Here is a 16776-nt window from a genome sequence, read left to right as displayed (position 1 = left end):
ATGTCCCATGCACGGCCCACAGAGTCAGACTGAGACTGCCTTGCCATATGGCAGCCTCGGGGCAATGTTGCCACATAACACGTGCAGTGTTGCCACGTAATTATATACATAGATGCTACTCGGCACAGTAGCTTATATACAAGGTTGCTACTCGGCACAGTAGCTTAGATACATAACCTACAGCCTACTATGCATATTTTGCTATGTCTGGATGCCCTGCGCATTTCATCCCGAATAAGTTGCTCATTAACTCTATCAAAATTTGGTCTATATATTACTCCTATGATTAATTTTTCCCTGCCATTGGTTAATTCTATCTAAATTTCATCTGTAATCAGTTAAGTTTTTATTTCCCTATTGATTTAACACTCCAGATTATCCCTGACATACTCGTAGATTGCTACCCTGCCTCCTTTCCTAATTTGCCTATCAGTATGGAATAATTTACAACCTTTAATTTGGTATTCGACAAGTAACTCACGTGAGTATAAGTTTATCCACGTTCGGAGAATGCTATTAAATCGATTTTTCCGGTATGTACCAACTCCCTGATTTCATCCATTAAATTTCTCACACTTTTACTGTTTTCGGAGTAAACATTTAAGTTAGTCGTGATCTGTGTCCTCTGTTTGTTGCGTTAAGGTTTTAACTCCCTGCCTAATTTAGGTTTGTCATCATTCCTAGCACTATTTCTTTGTAACCTTTCACTTTCTTTACCCACGCACACTGCATTCTCCTTGATCCCCATGCTCACACGTTTCCCTAGTAGTTTAAAGATTCCCATCCCTAGCATAAAGGTCCCTTCTGTCGTAAAAGTTGTCTCAGTTCTCACTGAATGGGACTGATACTAACTTGCATTATCTGTCAAAACGGCGTTGACACCAACTACCTTTGACAACCAATCATTGCCAATTCTTCTTCTTGGCAGGACAGCACATATGATAGCGATCCCTCCCGTCACCCTAATACAGTGCATAGCTGACTTGAACTTATCAAGAAACCCCTCACTTCTACACCGGCCAATACCATTGCCTCCTGCACTGAGGCAAATAATGGATATCTTCCATAACCCAGCTCCTGGCAAACACACAACTATAATCAGTAGAGCGTGTCTTCATGAATTCGTTGGTAAACTAAGAATACACCATGCGAGAGAGTGATGTTCAACCGATCACTAGTGTCTACCACGGCAACAGTGATCACCACGCCGCCAGTGTTCACCAGTCCACCTCGCCGCCAGTGTTCACCAGGCCACCACGCCACCAATGTTCACCAGGCCACCTTGCCGTCAGCGTTCACAAGGCCACCTTGTCGTCATAAGAACATAAGAACATAAGAAAATAAGGAGTCTGCAATAGGCCGGTTGGCCTGTGCATGGCAGCTCCTGTCGAGAGTTACTACCACTCTCTAACATCCATGAATCTATCCTGTCTCCTTTTGAAACTTTCCAGCGATCCAGCACTTACTACATAGTTGCTAAGCTTGTTCCACTCGTCCACCACCCTATTTGTGAACCAGTTCCTTCCTATCTCCCTCCTATACCTAAGCTTATCCAACTTAAATCGGTTGCTTCGAATCCTATCCTGCTCGGATATTATAAGAACTTTATCTATATCCCGCTTATTGATTCCTTTCACCCACATAAATACTTCTATCATATCTCCCCGCACTCTTCGTCTTTCTAGGGAATGCAAGTTTAGTTTCTTTAACCTATCCTGATATGGAAGGTTTCTAAGTCCCGGAATCATTTTCGTCATTCTTCGCTGCACCGACTCTAGCGAATTGATATCCATTCTATAATAAGGGGATCAGAACTGAACCGCATAATCGAGGTGCGGCCTGACTAGCGCAAAATATAGTTGCAATAAGACCTCTGCACTCTTGTTACTTACACTTCTAGATATAAAACCCAATACTCTGTTTGCCTTATTTCGAACATTAACGCACTGTTTTCTAGGCCGAAGGTCCGGGCTTACAAGTACCCCTAGGTCTCTTTCGCAAGTCGACTTCTCTAGGTTGATGTTGTTAAGGCTGTATACATTATAAGTATTTGTTCTTCCAATATTAAGTACGCTGCACTTGCTGGTGTTGAATTTCATTTGCCATTTCTCAGACCACCCCTGCAGTTAATAATTAGATCCTCCTGTAATGCATTTGCATCCTGCCCTGAATTAATTTGTCGCCCTATTTTGGTGTCATCCGCAAACTTGCTTATGTCACTGCTGATCCCAGCATCTAGATCGTTTATGTAGATTATGAACAAGAGTGGGCCTAGTACTGACCCCTGGGGAACCCCACTGGTTACACGGCCCCACTCAGATTTAACACCATCTACGCTGACCCTCTGCGGTCTATCGGTGAGCCATGATTTTATCCAATTTAAAACTTTCCCCTCGATACCATGAGCCTTAATTTTTCTCAGAAGCCTCTGATGCGGTACTCTGTCAAATGCTTTGCTAAAGTCTAAGTAAATAACATCGTAATTTTCGTCATAATCTACTACCTCGAAGACTTTCCTAAAAAACGTCAGCAGATTTGTTAGACAAGATTGTCCCTTTGTAAACCCATGTTGAGAGTCGTAGATAAATTTGCTTTTGTCTAAATGCGATCGGATGCTATTTGCCACCAAGCCGCCAGTGCTCACCAGGCCACCAAGCCGCCAGTGTTCACCAGGCCACCAAGCCGCTAGTGTTCACCAGGCCACCAAGCCGCCAGTGTTCACCAGCCACCGCCGTCAGTGTTCACCAGGCCACCAAGCCGCCAGTGTTCACCAGGCCACCACGCCACCCGCCCAGTGTTCGCCAGGGCACCACGCCGCCAGCGTTCACCAGGCCACCCTTTTGCCGTCAGTGTTCACCAGGCCACCTTGTCAGTGTTAAAAAGGCCACCAAGCTATCAGTGTTCACCAGGCCACCACGCCGCCAGCGTTCACTGCCACCTTGCCGCCAGTATTGCCAGGCCACCACCGCCAGTGTTCACCAACCTGCCGTCAGTGTTCAGGCCACTTCGCCGCCAGCGTTCACCAAGCCACCTTGCCGCCAGTGTTCACCAGGCCACCTGCGCTGCCAGTGTTCACCAGGCCACCTTGCCGTCAGTGTTCACCAGACCACCACACCGCCAGCGTTCACCAAGCCGCCTTGTCAGTGTTCACCAGGCCACCACGCCGCCAGCGTTCACAGGGCCATTCCCTCACCGCCAATGTTCACCAGGCCACCACTCCACCAGTGTTCACAAGGCCACCAGGCCACCACGCCGCCAGCGTTCACCAGGCCACCATGCCACCAGTGTTCACCAGGCCACCATGCCGCCACGTTCTGCCAGGCCACCGACGCCGCCACGCCCAGGCCTCGCCGTCAGTGTTCACTCAGGCCACCACGCCACCAGTGTTCACCAGGTCACCATGTCGCCACTGTTCACCAGGCCACCACGCCGCCAGCGTTCACCAGGCCACCCTGCCGTCAGTGTTCACCAGGCCACCCACACCGTCAGCGTTCACCAGGCCACCTTGCCGTCAGTGTTCACCACGCCGCCAATATTCACCAGGCCACCACGCCGCCAGCGTTCACCAGGCCATTCGCCGTCAGTGTTCACCAGGCCACCTTGCCGTCAGTGTTCACCAGGCCACCACGTCGCCAGCGTTCACCAGGCCACCACACCGCCAGCGTTCATCAAGCCACCTTGCCGTCAGTGTTCACCAGGCCACCACACCGCCAGTGTTCACCAGGCCACCACGCCGCCAGTGTTCACCAGGCCACCATGACGCCAGTGTTCACCAGCCACCATGCCGCCAATGTTCACCAGGCCACCACGCCGCCAGCGATCACCAAGCCACCTTGCCGCCAGTGTTCACCAGGCCACCACCGCCAGTGTTCATAAGGCCACCTCACCACCAGTGATCACCAGGGTCAATTGCCGCCAGTGTTCACAAGGCCGCGTCACCGCCAGTGTTCACCAGGCCACGTCACCGATAGTGTTCACCAGGCCACCGCCGCCAGTGTTCTCAAGGCCACCTTGCCGCCAGTGTTCACCAGGCCACCAAGCCACCAGTGTTCACCAGGCCCTCACCGCCAGTGTTCACCTCTGCCCCGGGCCGCCAGGCTGCCAGTGTTCATAAAGCCACCTTTGCCGTCAGTGTTCACCAAGCCGCCAGTGTTCACAAGGCCACGCCCACCCCTGTGTTCACCAGTGCCACCTCGCCGCCAGTGTTCACCAGGCCACCATGCCGACAGCCTTCACCAGGCCACCTCGCAGCCAGTGTTCACCAGGCGACCACGCTACCAATGTTCACCAGGCCACCACGTCTCCAGCGTTCACCAGGCCACCACGCCGCCAGTGTTCACAAGGCCACCTTACCGCCAGTGTTCACCAGGTCACCAAGCCGCCAGTGTTCACAAGGCCACCTTGCCGTCAGTGTTCCCAAGGCCACCTCACTGCCAGTGTTCACAAGGCCACCTTGCCGTCAGTGTTCACAAGGCCACCTCACCGCCAGTACTGTTCATGTTCAGGTGAGTACAATGGACACGTCCATCACGGTCCAACCAACACTGGCTCCGTAAAAGCCTAGCTTGGACACAGTCTTTCTGGCAGCGTTTCATAACTCCCCTGATAACGTATTCATAGTCGGTCATGTTTCCATCAGCCCTCCACCAGTGACAATCAACCCGCCATATTGTCTACTCTTATTTTTTTTTTCTGCTGCATTTTCTTTAATATTTTTCCAACTCGATCAAAACATTTGTGATGGTGAAACTTATTTTGTTTTACTCCCGCCTTAATGTAACTGTGGAATAATTTTTTCCAATAAAATATCCGATTTTTTCTTTCGTTTTAATAAATCGGGTAAAGATTTTATTATGGAAGATGAAAGTATGTTGTTTTTCATTGTGTAGTAAAAGGTTTTTATTTTTCTGGGGCATATGTAACGAATTTTTGGATCACCTCTATTATTTTTGTTTATTAAATTAATTTCTGTAAACTAATCTTTATATGTATATGTTATGATTAATAAAATAAATCTTTATAGCTTAAAATATTCTATTTGTTTTATACTCATTTTATTTATTTATTATTATTATTATTATTATTATTATTTACTTATTAATAGTACGACAATTTAGCATTATTACATGTACTGTACCTGTTGAACTGTCCAGCTCTTATATGTTGCACCTGTAATATAGTCCAGCTGTTATATAGTTCAGTCGTTATGTCATCCTACTGTTATATCAGGCCGCTATTATATTACATAGTCAAGCTGCTATATGGTCCACAATTGTTATATGATCCATCCGTTATAATGTACTATTGTTATATTGTCCGGCTGCTATTTCGCCCAGCTCTTATATGGCCCAGCTGTTATGCATTCCAGCTGTTATTTCGCCCAGCTCTTATGTGACCCAGCTGTTATACTGTACAGTCCAGCTGTTATTTCGCCCAGCTCTTATATGGCCCAGCTGTTATACAGTCCAGCTGTTGTTTCCCTCATCTCTTATATGGCCCAGTTGCTATATAGTCCAGCTGTTATTTCGTCTAGCTCTTATGTGGCCCAGCTGTTATACTGTCCAGCTGTTATTTCCTACAGCGCTTGTATGGCGCAGTTGTTATATACAGTGGTCCAGCTGTTATTTCGCCCAGCAGTTATATGGACTAGCTGTTATATAGCCCAACTGTTATTTCGCCCAGTTCTTATATGGGCCAGTTGTTATATAGTCCAGCTGTTATTTCGCCCAGCTGTTATGTAGTCCAGATGTTATATAGTCCAGGTCCCATAGGTGCAGTAAACCGGCTTGATTCATGACGCCTACATTAGCCAGACACTGCTGGACTTACCCTTACTGCTCCCACTCATCTACCCAGTTCATCAACTTCCCCTCTCCTTGAGTGGAAAAGGAGAGGGAGGATGCTGGGAGATTGTGAGGACAGTGAGTGGAGTCATAAAATACCTAGAGTGAGAGTGAGATGGAGAGTTTAAGAGTTCTTATGGAGTGGGGATGAGAGGGAGAATGAAAGAAGTATTATTGGAGGGGGTACAAGTACAAGTAGGAGGAATTAGACAAGCTGTTGTATATATTTATTATAAAATAAATATATATATATATATATATATATATATATATATATATATATATATATATATATATATATATATATATATATATATATATATATATATATATATATATATATATATATATATATGTGTGTGTGTGTGTGTGTCACATACAGGCAATTGAAAAGTTTCACCAGCGTAGTCTACGTTCCATTCTCCGAGTTCGCTGGGAAGAGAAGAGAACAAATGCCAGCATTCCCGCTGACACCAACTGTAGAAGCAAAGAGGTTACCATTATTTATGAACAACTGAGTTGGATTGGCCATGTTACCCGCATGGACGACAGCATACTGCCAAAGCAACTACTTTACAGTCACCTAACGAATGGTAAACATAACGCTGGCGGACAACGGAAACGGTATAGAGACAGTCTTAAGACAAATCTGAAAAAGTGCCAAATCGACCGCCTCACTTGGGAGACGATTACTCCACACCGCAACGCTTGGAGGGGCACTACAGTGTCATCCACCTGTGGGCTTCCTGAGTGGATATTGGTGATAGCTAATGGAGAGCCGGGGACTGTATAGCAGATGGCGCTGGTGTTGGTCAGTGCCACGTAGGCCTTGGCCTGTAACCCGAGCTGCTCATAGGTAACGGTCCTGCTCGCCCTGTGCCCAGCCTTTTTTTTTTTTTTTTGAAGAGAAAGTAGGGGTGAAAGAAGATTAGAGGTGGGGGAAGGAAGTTATAGTACGGAAATTGAAGAAATTTTGGAGGAGGTAAGAGAGGACGGGCTGACCACCTAGCTAAGCTAATAGTGTGTTAGGGTTGTGTCAAGGGTTAGTTATTGTCTGTCGGTACAGGCACTAGACATCCTACCCTGTCCCATATATGGGTGTTTTAAGGGCCTTATTTCATATTCCGCCGACCCTACTGGCGGATGCTGATCTAGGGAGGTTGTCTATTGCCTGGCCATGTAGATCAGAGGTGGTAATGGACCTTTTGAGATTTGGTAACTTTTGGGAACCATGTATGGTTGTTATCGTTATCTGGTGGGAGTCTTTGAAGGAGTTCTTGCTCTGATCGTTCTATCTTTTGCCAGATTATGCTGGACAGGGTGTGTAGCTGCTTGTTGATGGGTTTTATTCTCAGGTCTCTATGTATCTCGGCTGTGGTTCTGGTGAAAGGGTATCTTTCACCTGTGACGAATCTTAGAGCTTCATTTTGGACCTCCTGTAATTTTAATATATGAGTGGTGCTCATAGTATGAAGAGGTACTGCTGGGTAAGTTAATATCGGTGTGATAAATGATGTCACCAGGCGGAGTTTTATTTTCTCAGGAAGCGCTTTAAGGCGGTATAGTTTTCTCAGCTCTCTTCTTTCCTTTTCCTTCCTGGTGTGGACTTGATGGGAGTAACCTGTCTTGGATATATGCAGGCCCAGGAGGGTTTTCCTTCTGCATAAGGGGTATCACTGTGAATTTCGGGAGACTGGCTTGGATTTTCCATTGTTTTTCGTAATTATTTACCCTTTCTAATTCCCGCCTGGTGTTGTCGGCCTGTAACGCTCGCGATATTCCTTGATGTGTTGTTATTTGAGTGATGTCATCTCCATACATAATATCTTCGTTACCTATTCTAGTGGGAGGCGGGGTGTCACTTGTGTAGATAATATATAGGGTGGGGGAGAGGACGCTCCCCTGAGGGACTCCGCTCATGAGTGGAAAGGTCTCTCCTGTGTGTTGTCCTACCCTCAGTGTGGCATTTCTGCCGTCAAGAAAGTTGCAAGGCAACTTTTCAATGTTGGTGAGAAGTCCGAGTTGGAGGATCTTACATTTTAGACCGTCATGCCAGACTTTGTCAAATGACTTCGCTACATCCCGGAGAATTAGATTACATTGTCTACCACTCGCCGCGGCTATGTTTTCACATGCCCTGAACCCGCCCCGCCCCGACACAGGCCCCGCCCTGCCCCGCCCATGCCCCGCCCCGCCCCGCCCCGCCACGTCGGTCAGTACACCAAAACTGACCTGCCCCTCCTCCCCTCCCAAACCACAACTTCCTACCTCCCCCACTGCCCTCTACTTCTTAGGTCAACATCATGGCTGGGAAATGTGCTTGTCAGTGCTCAGGCCGGAATCAGAAATGCACACCTTGTATTTGTGTGAGAAGTAACACACGCTGTGTGGGTTGTAGGAAAGGGACCAACTGTCAAAATCCATACGGCAGAGATTCATCACCTGACTACATGTCAGACGATAGTGGTGAACACACTCAGTCGGAAAATACTGTTCATGAGGTAAATGACATATAGTCAACAAATTGGAAAGGCATGTCGGGGGACGATGCTGTGAAATACGTCAAAGATGTCCACTCAGAAGTGGTCAGGTGGTCGCCAGCTAACCTCTTTGGACCACCCAAGTGCGCGGGTACCAAAGAAATAATCCGGGAAATGACTCGCCTCATAATCAATTACACTCATGCCAGCGCCCTGGCCCCATTACTCTTCAAATACTGGTCATAGTACCCCATCTATTCTGTCAGAGGAGACACGCAAGGTCTAAGTGCAAAGAAAACGTGTCAGCAATTAAAAGGGGATTGACAATGTGGCAGAAAGGGGCCACTGAAGATCTCCTATTCGAAGCAAGAACACTGCAGGAGAGTCTAAAATTCATAGGAGACGGCAAGAAAAAAACTGAGGAAATGGCCAGAAAATTTAGTCATAAGATGCGTAAAGGAAAAGTGTCCTTGGCGGTAAAATCGCTCAAAAAGGAAATTTCCGATGGTGTTCTGCCAATAAACAGAGAGACATTACCACAACTGAAGGAAAAACATCCCCTTGCAAGTGAAGAGGAAGACATCAGGTTACAGGGAGCCTATATCCCTCCTAATGCTGTCCTGTTCGAGAAAATAACAGGAGGGATGGTGTGGAAAAAAGCCCTGAAAACTCAAGGAGGGGCTGGCCCTTTCGGCCTGGATGCAAACGCTTAGAGAGTCATCCTCAGCACTAACAAATTTGGTGCCGTAGCACTTGATCTCTGCAATGCCATCGCCGCCCTTGCAAGAAAACAAGCAGCCTCGTGCTGCCACCACCTCCATACTCTGATGGCCTGCCGCTTCATTCCTCTGGATATAAATTCAGGATGCAGGCCTATAGGAGTGGAGGAAGTGATGAGGCGGATCATTGGAAAATGCATAACAGAGGTGGTAAATGATGATGTCAGGGAAGCTGCAGGGAACTTGCAAGTATGTGCTGGCCACCAGGCTGGGGGTGAAGCTGCTATTTACGCCATGAGAAAGATGTTTGAGCAGAACTTCTGGTCGACGCTTCCAACGCATTCAACATAATCAACCGCAAGGCTACACTACACAACATCTAGATCAAGTGTCCAAACTTTGCCATGTATGTTGAAAACACCTAGGAACCCATCAGAACTCTATATAACAAGCTTCAAGGCCCTAAGACGAGATACCACCGTACAGTCAACTGAAGGAACAACGCAGGAGGACCCTGTCGCCATGACAATGTACGCACAAGGTCTGTCTGTGCTCCAACATACACTAAAATATGAAACAACCGAGTTCAAGCAAGTGGTGTACTCTGATGACCTAACAGGAGCAGGAAAGGTGGAAGACATCAAAAAGTAGTGGGAACTGGTAACATCACGAGGTCCACAAATAGGGTACCACCCAAACGTAAGCAAGTCCTTCCTCATTGTAAAGCCAGAACATTGTGATCGGGTAATAGAGGTGTTCTGTGGACGTGAGGTATAAATAACAAATAACGGCCAAAGACATTTACACCCCCTGTAGGTGCGATAATCGGCACGAAGGACTTCAAGACTGAGTACGTAACGGGGAAGTTTAATGAGTGGGTGAAGGAAATCCAAGCTCTTTCGATATTGATAAAACGGAACGACATGCAGCTTTTGCGGCATTCACCCATGGAGTCAAGCATCGCTGGAATTACCTGATGCCCACTATTCCTGATATTGGACCCCTCCTCCGTCCTCTGGAAGAAGCTATCAATGTCGCTTTTATCCCAACACTAGTGAAAAACCCTTTCTTAACCCCAGCAGAAAGGTCACTCCTTGTACTACCACCGAGACTAGGAGGAATGGGATTTGCTAATCCAGTGGAGCTTGCTGATGCAGAACATCAGAACTCTTTCCAGCTCACGGCAGCTCTCACTGAGCACATATTGGATTAGAATGCAGCAAATCAGGTGGATACCAACGAATTAAACAAGATTCGACGGCCCATTACGACAGAGTGGCAGCACACCCAAAGTGATAAACTGCAACAACTGTTGCAGCAAGTGCCAGAGCACGTGAAAAGAAAAGTAGCTATAGCGCAGGAGGTGAGCGCCTCGAACTGGTTGACAAAGTTACCGATATGGGCTAAAGGCTTCATCCTTAATAAACAAGAATTCAAAGATGCCATTGCTCTAAGGTACGGTAGGCCAGGAGAATGCTTGCCCTCCCAATGCGTGTGCGGCTCATCTTATGACATCAACCACGCCATGGTGTGCAAGAAAGGGGGCCTCGTATGCATGAGGCATGACGAAGTAAGGGATCTAACAGCAAATCTACTGAGGGAAATCTGCCACGACGTCATGGTAGAACCGTCCCTCCTTCCATTGGACGGTGAGAACCTCTGTCACAGGACTTCAAACACATACAACGAAGCCCGTGTGGACGTCAGGGCTCGAGGATTCTGGACGCGGGGGCAGCAAGCCTTCCTTGACATAAAGATTTTTGATCCCATGGCCGCATGTCACCGTAACCTAGCTCTCCATGCTGCATACAGGAGGAACGAGAACGACAAGATTAGGGCATATGGGGAGAGAATTCAGAACGTCGATCAGGGCAGCTCTGGCGGGATGGGACCAAGTGCAAGATGCTTCTACGCCAGACTCGCGGAGGTGTTATCAGAACGGAAGCAGCGGCCGAGAAGTTATGTTACAGCCTTTTTAATTTTTTTTTTTTTTACGGGGATTAGCCCACCCGGGCACAGGTCACTGACCCACATCAGGGCCTGGGGCGAAAATGCACAAAATAATAATAAATACACAATAATAATAATAATAATAATAATAATAATAATAATAATAATAATAATAATAATAATAATAATAATAATAATAATAATAATAATAATAATAATAATAATAATAATAATAATAATAATAATAATAATAATAATAATAATAATAATAATAAATACAAAAACGAAAAAATAAATCATGAGTGGGAAACGATATATATTATGTATGTTGTGTTGTCCAAGTAAGAGAAACAATTGAGACCCTGCAATTGTGTGTAAATGAGGCAGAAAGTCAGATCAGCAGCCTGGGACTTGGTCACAATTTTCGTGATGCCATATGGCAGCAGGGTCTACCATTAGACAACACATTATGGTTCCAATATCTTCCTAGGCGTTAGTACCTCCCTGTTTGGTAGCTGCTTACTACCTACTACCTACAACCTGGTTGAGATGTCGATTGTCCTTTTCTCTGCTTAGGTCTGCATTACTTTGCCTCAGGGGAACGAGAGCATCCCCCAAAGCCGACAACAGTCGCAGATATCGACTTTGATGCAAAAGTCACTTAATGCAGCATAGATCTGAGCTCAACTAACTCAACACATTTAGGGTAGCTACTTCTGTATTACGATATTTAATTTTAAGGTAATAAAATGGCGGCGAAGGTGTGGCTATTGGGGGAGGCTGGAGGAAATGTTGGCAAACAATAGAAAACAAATACAAACAAAAAACAAAACAAAAAGTTCATGAGGCGAATGACATACAATCAACAAATTGGAAAGGCATGTCGGAGGACGATGCGGTGAAATGGGTCAAAGAAGTGCACTCAGAAGTGGTCAGGTGGTCCCCAGCTAACCTCTTTGAACCGCCCAAGTGCGGCTACCAAAGAAATAATCCGAAGCGATGACTTCACTCATAATTAATCAATTACAATCATGATCAGGCAGGTTCACTCCTTTGGTGTTTACAACCTCTGGCGGGATTGGACCAAGTACAAGATGCTTCTACGCCAGACTCGCGGAGGTGTTATCTGAACTGAAGCAGCAGCCCAGAAGTTATGTTACAGCCTGGTTGAGATGTCGACTGTCCTTCTCTCTGCTTAGGTCTGCTTGACTCTGCCTTAGGGGAACGAGAGCATCGGCCCTAAAGCCGACAACAGTTGCAGATATTGACGATGAGACAACAGTCACTGAATGCCGCATAGACCTGCGGCTCATCTAACTCAACACAGCTAGGATAGATACTTATGAATTAGGATATTCAATTTTAAGGTAATAAAATAGCGGCGAAGGTGTAGCTATTGGGGGAGGCTGGTGGCCATTTAAAAAAAAAGTATTAGTAGTAGTAGTAGTAATATTAATGATAATAATAATAATAATAATAATAATAATAATAATAATAACAATAATAATAATAATATCGGTTTCTTGAAAGGCACAGCAACCAGAGGCTGAAAATATATAATGGGCACCATATGAATTACAATAATAGGAGTATTGGCATTGGGAAGTGGATTGTTTGACCAAATCTTTCAATACAAAAAGGAGTTATGGAGTAAACATACAGGTTTTATATATACAATATATATATATATATATATATATATATATATATATATATATATATATATATATATATATATATATATATATATATATATATATATATATATATATATATATATATATATATAATCAACGACTTCACCAGCCAGGAATCGAACCCTCGACCTACTGGGTGGGACTAGGGAATGCTACCGACCAACCCACAAGGACACTAAAAGCAGTCTTAGCTCTGTTATATTTCACACAAAGCCTGTTCATCGAGCTGATGGCGCCTTGAACCTCATTGGGATTATATGTTCAAAGTACGCGTGTTACATGGACTAAAAATGAAGTATATATATGGTACCTCGTGTTTCATACCAGCTGGATTCGGTAAAATGCTACTGACACCACATACGAGGCACGGGCAGTTTCCCAATGAGGTTCACGGCGCCATCAGCTCGATGAACAGGCTTTGTGTGAAATATATCAGAGTCTAGAACTGCTTTTAGTGTCCTTGTGGCCTAGCCGGTAACCGTTCCCTAGTCCCACCCAGTAGGTCGAGGGTTCGATTCCTTGCTGGTGAGGTCGTTGATTATATGTTCAAAGTCCGCGTGTTATATGGACTAAAAATGAAGTATATATGTGGTACCTCGCGTTTCATACCAGCTGGATTCGGTAAAATGCTACTGACACCACATAAGAGGCACGGGCAGTTCCCAATGAGGTTCACGGCGCCATCAGCTCGATGAACAGGCTTTGTGTGAAATATAACAGAGTCTAGGACTGCTTTTAGTGTCCTTGTGGGTTGGTCGGTAGCGTTGATTATATGTTCAAAGTCCGCGTGTTATATGGACTAAAAATGAAGTATATATATATATATATATATATATATATATATATATATATATATATATATATATATATATATATATATATATATATATATATATATATATATATATATATATATATATATATATATAAATCACTGATAATTATTATTTGTTGTTGTAGGCCTGCCTCGTTGGTGGTGTGTGTGAGTGTGTGTGTAATAACTCTAATGTCTGTATTATTTTAAATGCAAATTCCTTTACAACTTTTGTCCCGCCTTGTACATCGGACTTATGGATGAAAAAATAAAGACTATCAATGAAAAATTTGAACTGGAAAAGAGATTCACTGTTCTCACATAAGAAGCGAGTGATGGATGCGAGAAGGAGGTTTTGAGTCATGACTATAAACAGGTGGTGTTGGCAGGGTAGTGCGTGCTGAGAATCTTATATGCTGCGTGTGCCAGACAAGGATATGGACGTCTATGTAAGTACTTCTCTTGGTTCTCTTACGATTTATCTTCTACACATTTCTTGCATCATAATTATGTTCCTCCTTTTCTTTGAGTTTTTCTGCTAGTTGATCCACCTCTCAAAAGTGGAAGAGGAGAGTAAAAGATGAGAGTGAGATAGACACGGAATCTTTTACCAGCAAGAAGCTAGTCATTTGAAGAACGGAAATCTTCCAGTTTATGTTACCGATAGGATGGGACAACGTTCAGAGGAGGCTCGTAAAAGTGAATTCATTGGGCGTAGGGAAAAAGAAAATGACAAAAAAAAAAATACGAAGGAAGCAAACAATGGAAAGAAAGTACTGAATGCTGGACTGAAAGAAGAACAGTTGGTGGTGAGACTGACTGAACTGAGGCAGAACTACGATGAAGCTGAGGGACAGAAGTAGAATTTCCGGTGTATTGGACGTGAACTCAAAAATAAGAAAATTTCAAGTGTGATCATTGTAGGCGATGGGGTAGCAACGTTGCATAACAATTGGGGTGGAGCTGGGTGGAAGGAGAGGGGAGGTTAGAATGGGGAAGGGGAAGGTGGCAAAACACAGGCGAAGCAGTGTTACGGACGGCCAGGACAAGGTAACCGTTCACCCGGCTCTTGACGGGCTGAGGAAATGGGAAGGAACTGACGGGAATGGGCACCATGTCAAGCCCCGGGTCTGGGTTAACAAAGATTCTGTAGCCTAAGTTTATTCTGTCTCCGGATAAGTGAAAACAAATATTGTAAAGTCTCAGTGTAATGTACTTGCCATCTGGATATTATTTCTTGTGACTTTATACCTTTAAGTTATCGATCTAGATGCATTCCTATTTCATCAGTTACGATGAAAATCTAACACACGAACCTTTGAGAATTTGAGACTGACTGGCAGATTTGGAGTCGGTGGCAGAGCCTGGCGGTAAGAATTATTCAGGTTTTCTTGGTGAGGCTGAACCAACAGAGGTATACCGAGGAGTTTAACCTTTTGAGGACCATTTTTTTTCCATTGCAACCCGAGGCACGGTGGCAGGGTAGGGGAGCAGAATCTTTATCAAGTTTGTAGCCCCTCGGGGAGTTATATGTTTATGTCTTACTTTTCTACTTCTTTTCCTATTCTCCTTTACCTAAACTTAAGAAACAAAAATATTGTTTCCTGAAAAGGCCGGGGTGGGTGGCATTCCGTGAGGCAGAGACTGTAGTGTGAGACAGAGTAGCACTCATACAAGAGCTGCTGGGTGGTGTTGGTGGTGTTTGTGTACATATAAAAGGTTGTCGTCTGTAAAGGCATTGAAGAGGCAAGAGACGGAGGAACTTTGAAGAAATTCTGTCGTTGTCGTTTATGTATTGAAAGTAACAGAGAGAATACTTAAATAAACATGAATTGATTATCGATAGAAAACATTGAGCAATGCTGGTGATTTACTTGCATATATATATATATATATATATATATATATATATATATATATATATATATATATATATATATATATATATATATATATATATATATATATATATATATATATATATATGCAAGTAAATCACTGAAGCTACGCGTGATCCAATTATATGCTGATAATATATAAGGAAACAAGAAAACACCAAGTTCCCAAGTGCTTTCGTGTAATTCACATCTTCAGGGGAACTTCGTGTTTTCTTGTTTCCTTGTGGATATCAGCATATATTATATATATGTATGAATCGGCTGCTTGTCCAATTAACCAGTCCGTTCACACATATTTATATTTGGGTTTTAAGTAACGAAACCCAAACGGTAGTTCCTTTGTTTTATAATAAAAGGTTGTATATATAATTCCTGAGTGTATATCAACCGTAAGTCTCACTGTCTAGGAGTGAATGAGAAGGGGACGGCGTTTATATGTATAATAAACTTTAGGTCACGTCCTTACGATATGAGTTGAGGTGAGCTACTGAAGCTTAAGGGCATCGCAGTGCATGCTTACAGAAATGCTGAGCTATGGGTCTCGCCCTCTTGGGTGAGTTGCCCGCTCACGTGTCTGTCTCATGTCTTACTCATAGACAGTGGAAAGTTATAGGGTGGTGAATCTGAATATAATATCAGATGTATTGACCCATTTATATAATACGTTCTGTTGATGAGACAGGGGCCTATTACATCGCTCGGTCACCTACCAGCCGAGCTCCGTGAGGCTTAAATAACTCACAGAGTACAATACATCCTAGACAACCCTAACCATGTTATAAACAGATATGTAGACACTAAGCTGGGGATATTACTGTAGGGGTATTCTCTACTACAGGGGACCTAGACTTTAGTGTCGTACGGGTTAGTATGTTATGAACAATGTTGAATTTGGATGATACTGCCCTGTAATAACAGAACAGGAACATAATTGCCAGTATTAACAAAATAGAGGGAATCGTAAGACTTGGTAGTGCAAATTCCCGTGACAGGTAAAATGGCAAGTTATTATTCAAATCAGCAAAGTGTGTCTCGTTCAAGAAAGCTAAAACTTTTAATTTCTCTGATACTATTTGAATATCCTTGATAGTGAAATTCATTATAGGAAGTGGAATTAAAGCAGACTTGAGTTTTCGATTTAACGCAAAATGCTGATGAGTAGGCAAGGTCCGTAATGTACTACAAGTGATTTCACAGTAATCAGGAGCCTTGTAATGCCTTTCACAACTAGCTGCTTAACACCATTTTGGCATTTTAAAATTACAGTAGTGAGATTTGGAAAGAACAAATACTGCACATTGTGCAGATGAGCGTGGAACACAGTCTTTAGACTAACTGGCCTATAACTGCATTGCGCTAACGCTGTGCGTACATT

At 44.1% G+C, this 16776-nt stretch overlaps 1 protein-coding gene across 1 annotated transcript in view; it reads left to right on the top strand.

The window, feature by feature from the left end:
• The first annotated feature begins 1159 nt into the window (after nt 1–1159).
• Nucleotides 1160–16776, top strand: part of LOC121853080 (extensin-like) — a 77512-nt gene continuing 61895 nt past the window's right edge. The window contains exons 1-3 of the mRNA XM_042347397.1: nt 1160–1287; nt 2631–3844; nt 3982–4505. Of these exons, the coding sequence (XP_042203331.1) occupies nt 1160–1287; nt 2631–3844; nt 3982–4505 (1866 nt within the window). The remainder of the gene's footprint in view (nt 1288–2630; nt 3845–3981; nt 4506–16776) is intronic.

The sequence above is a fragment of the Homarus americanus genome, unplaced genomic scaffold (assembly GCF_018991925.1).
Source record: "Homarus americanus isolate GMGI-L3 unplaced genomic scaffold, GMGI_Hamer_2.0 scaffold32305, whole genome shotgun sequence".
In the NCBI taxonomy this organism is placed as follows: Eukaryota; Metazoa; Arthropoda; class Malacostraca; order Decapoda; family Nephropidae; genus Homarus; species Homarus americanus.
Note: the sequence above shows the minus strand (reverse complement) of the source record. Positions and strands in the feature narration are given on the sequence as shown.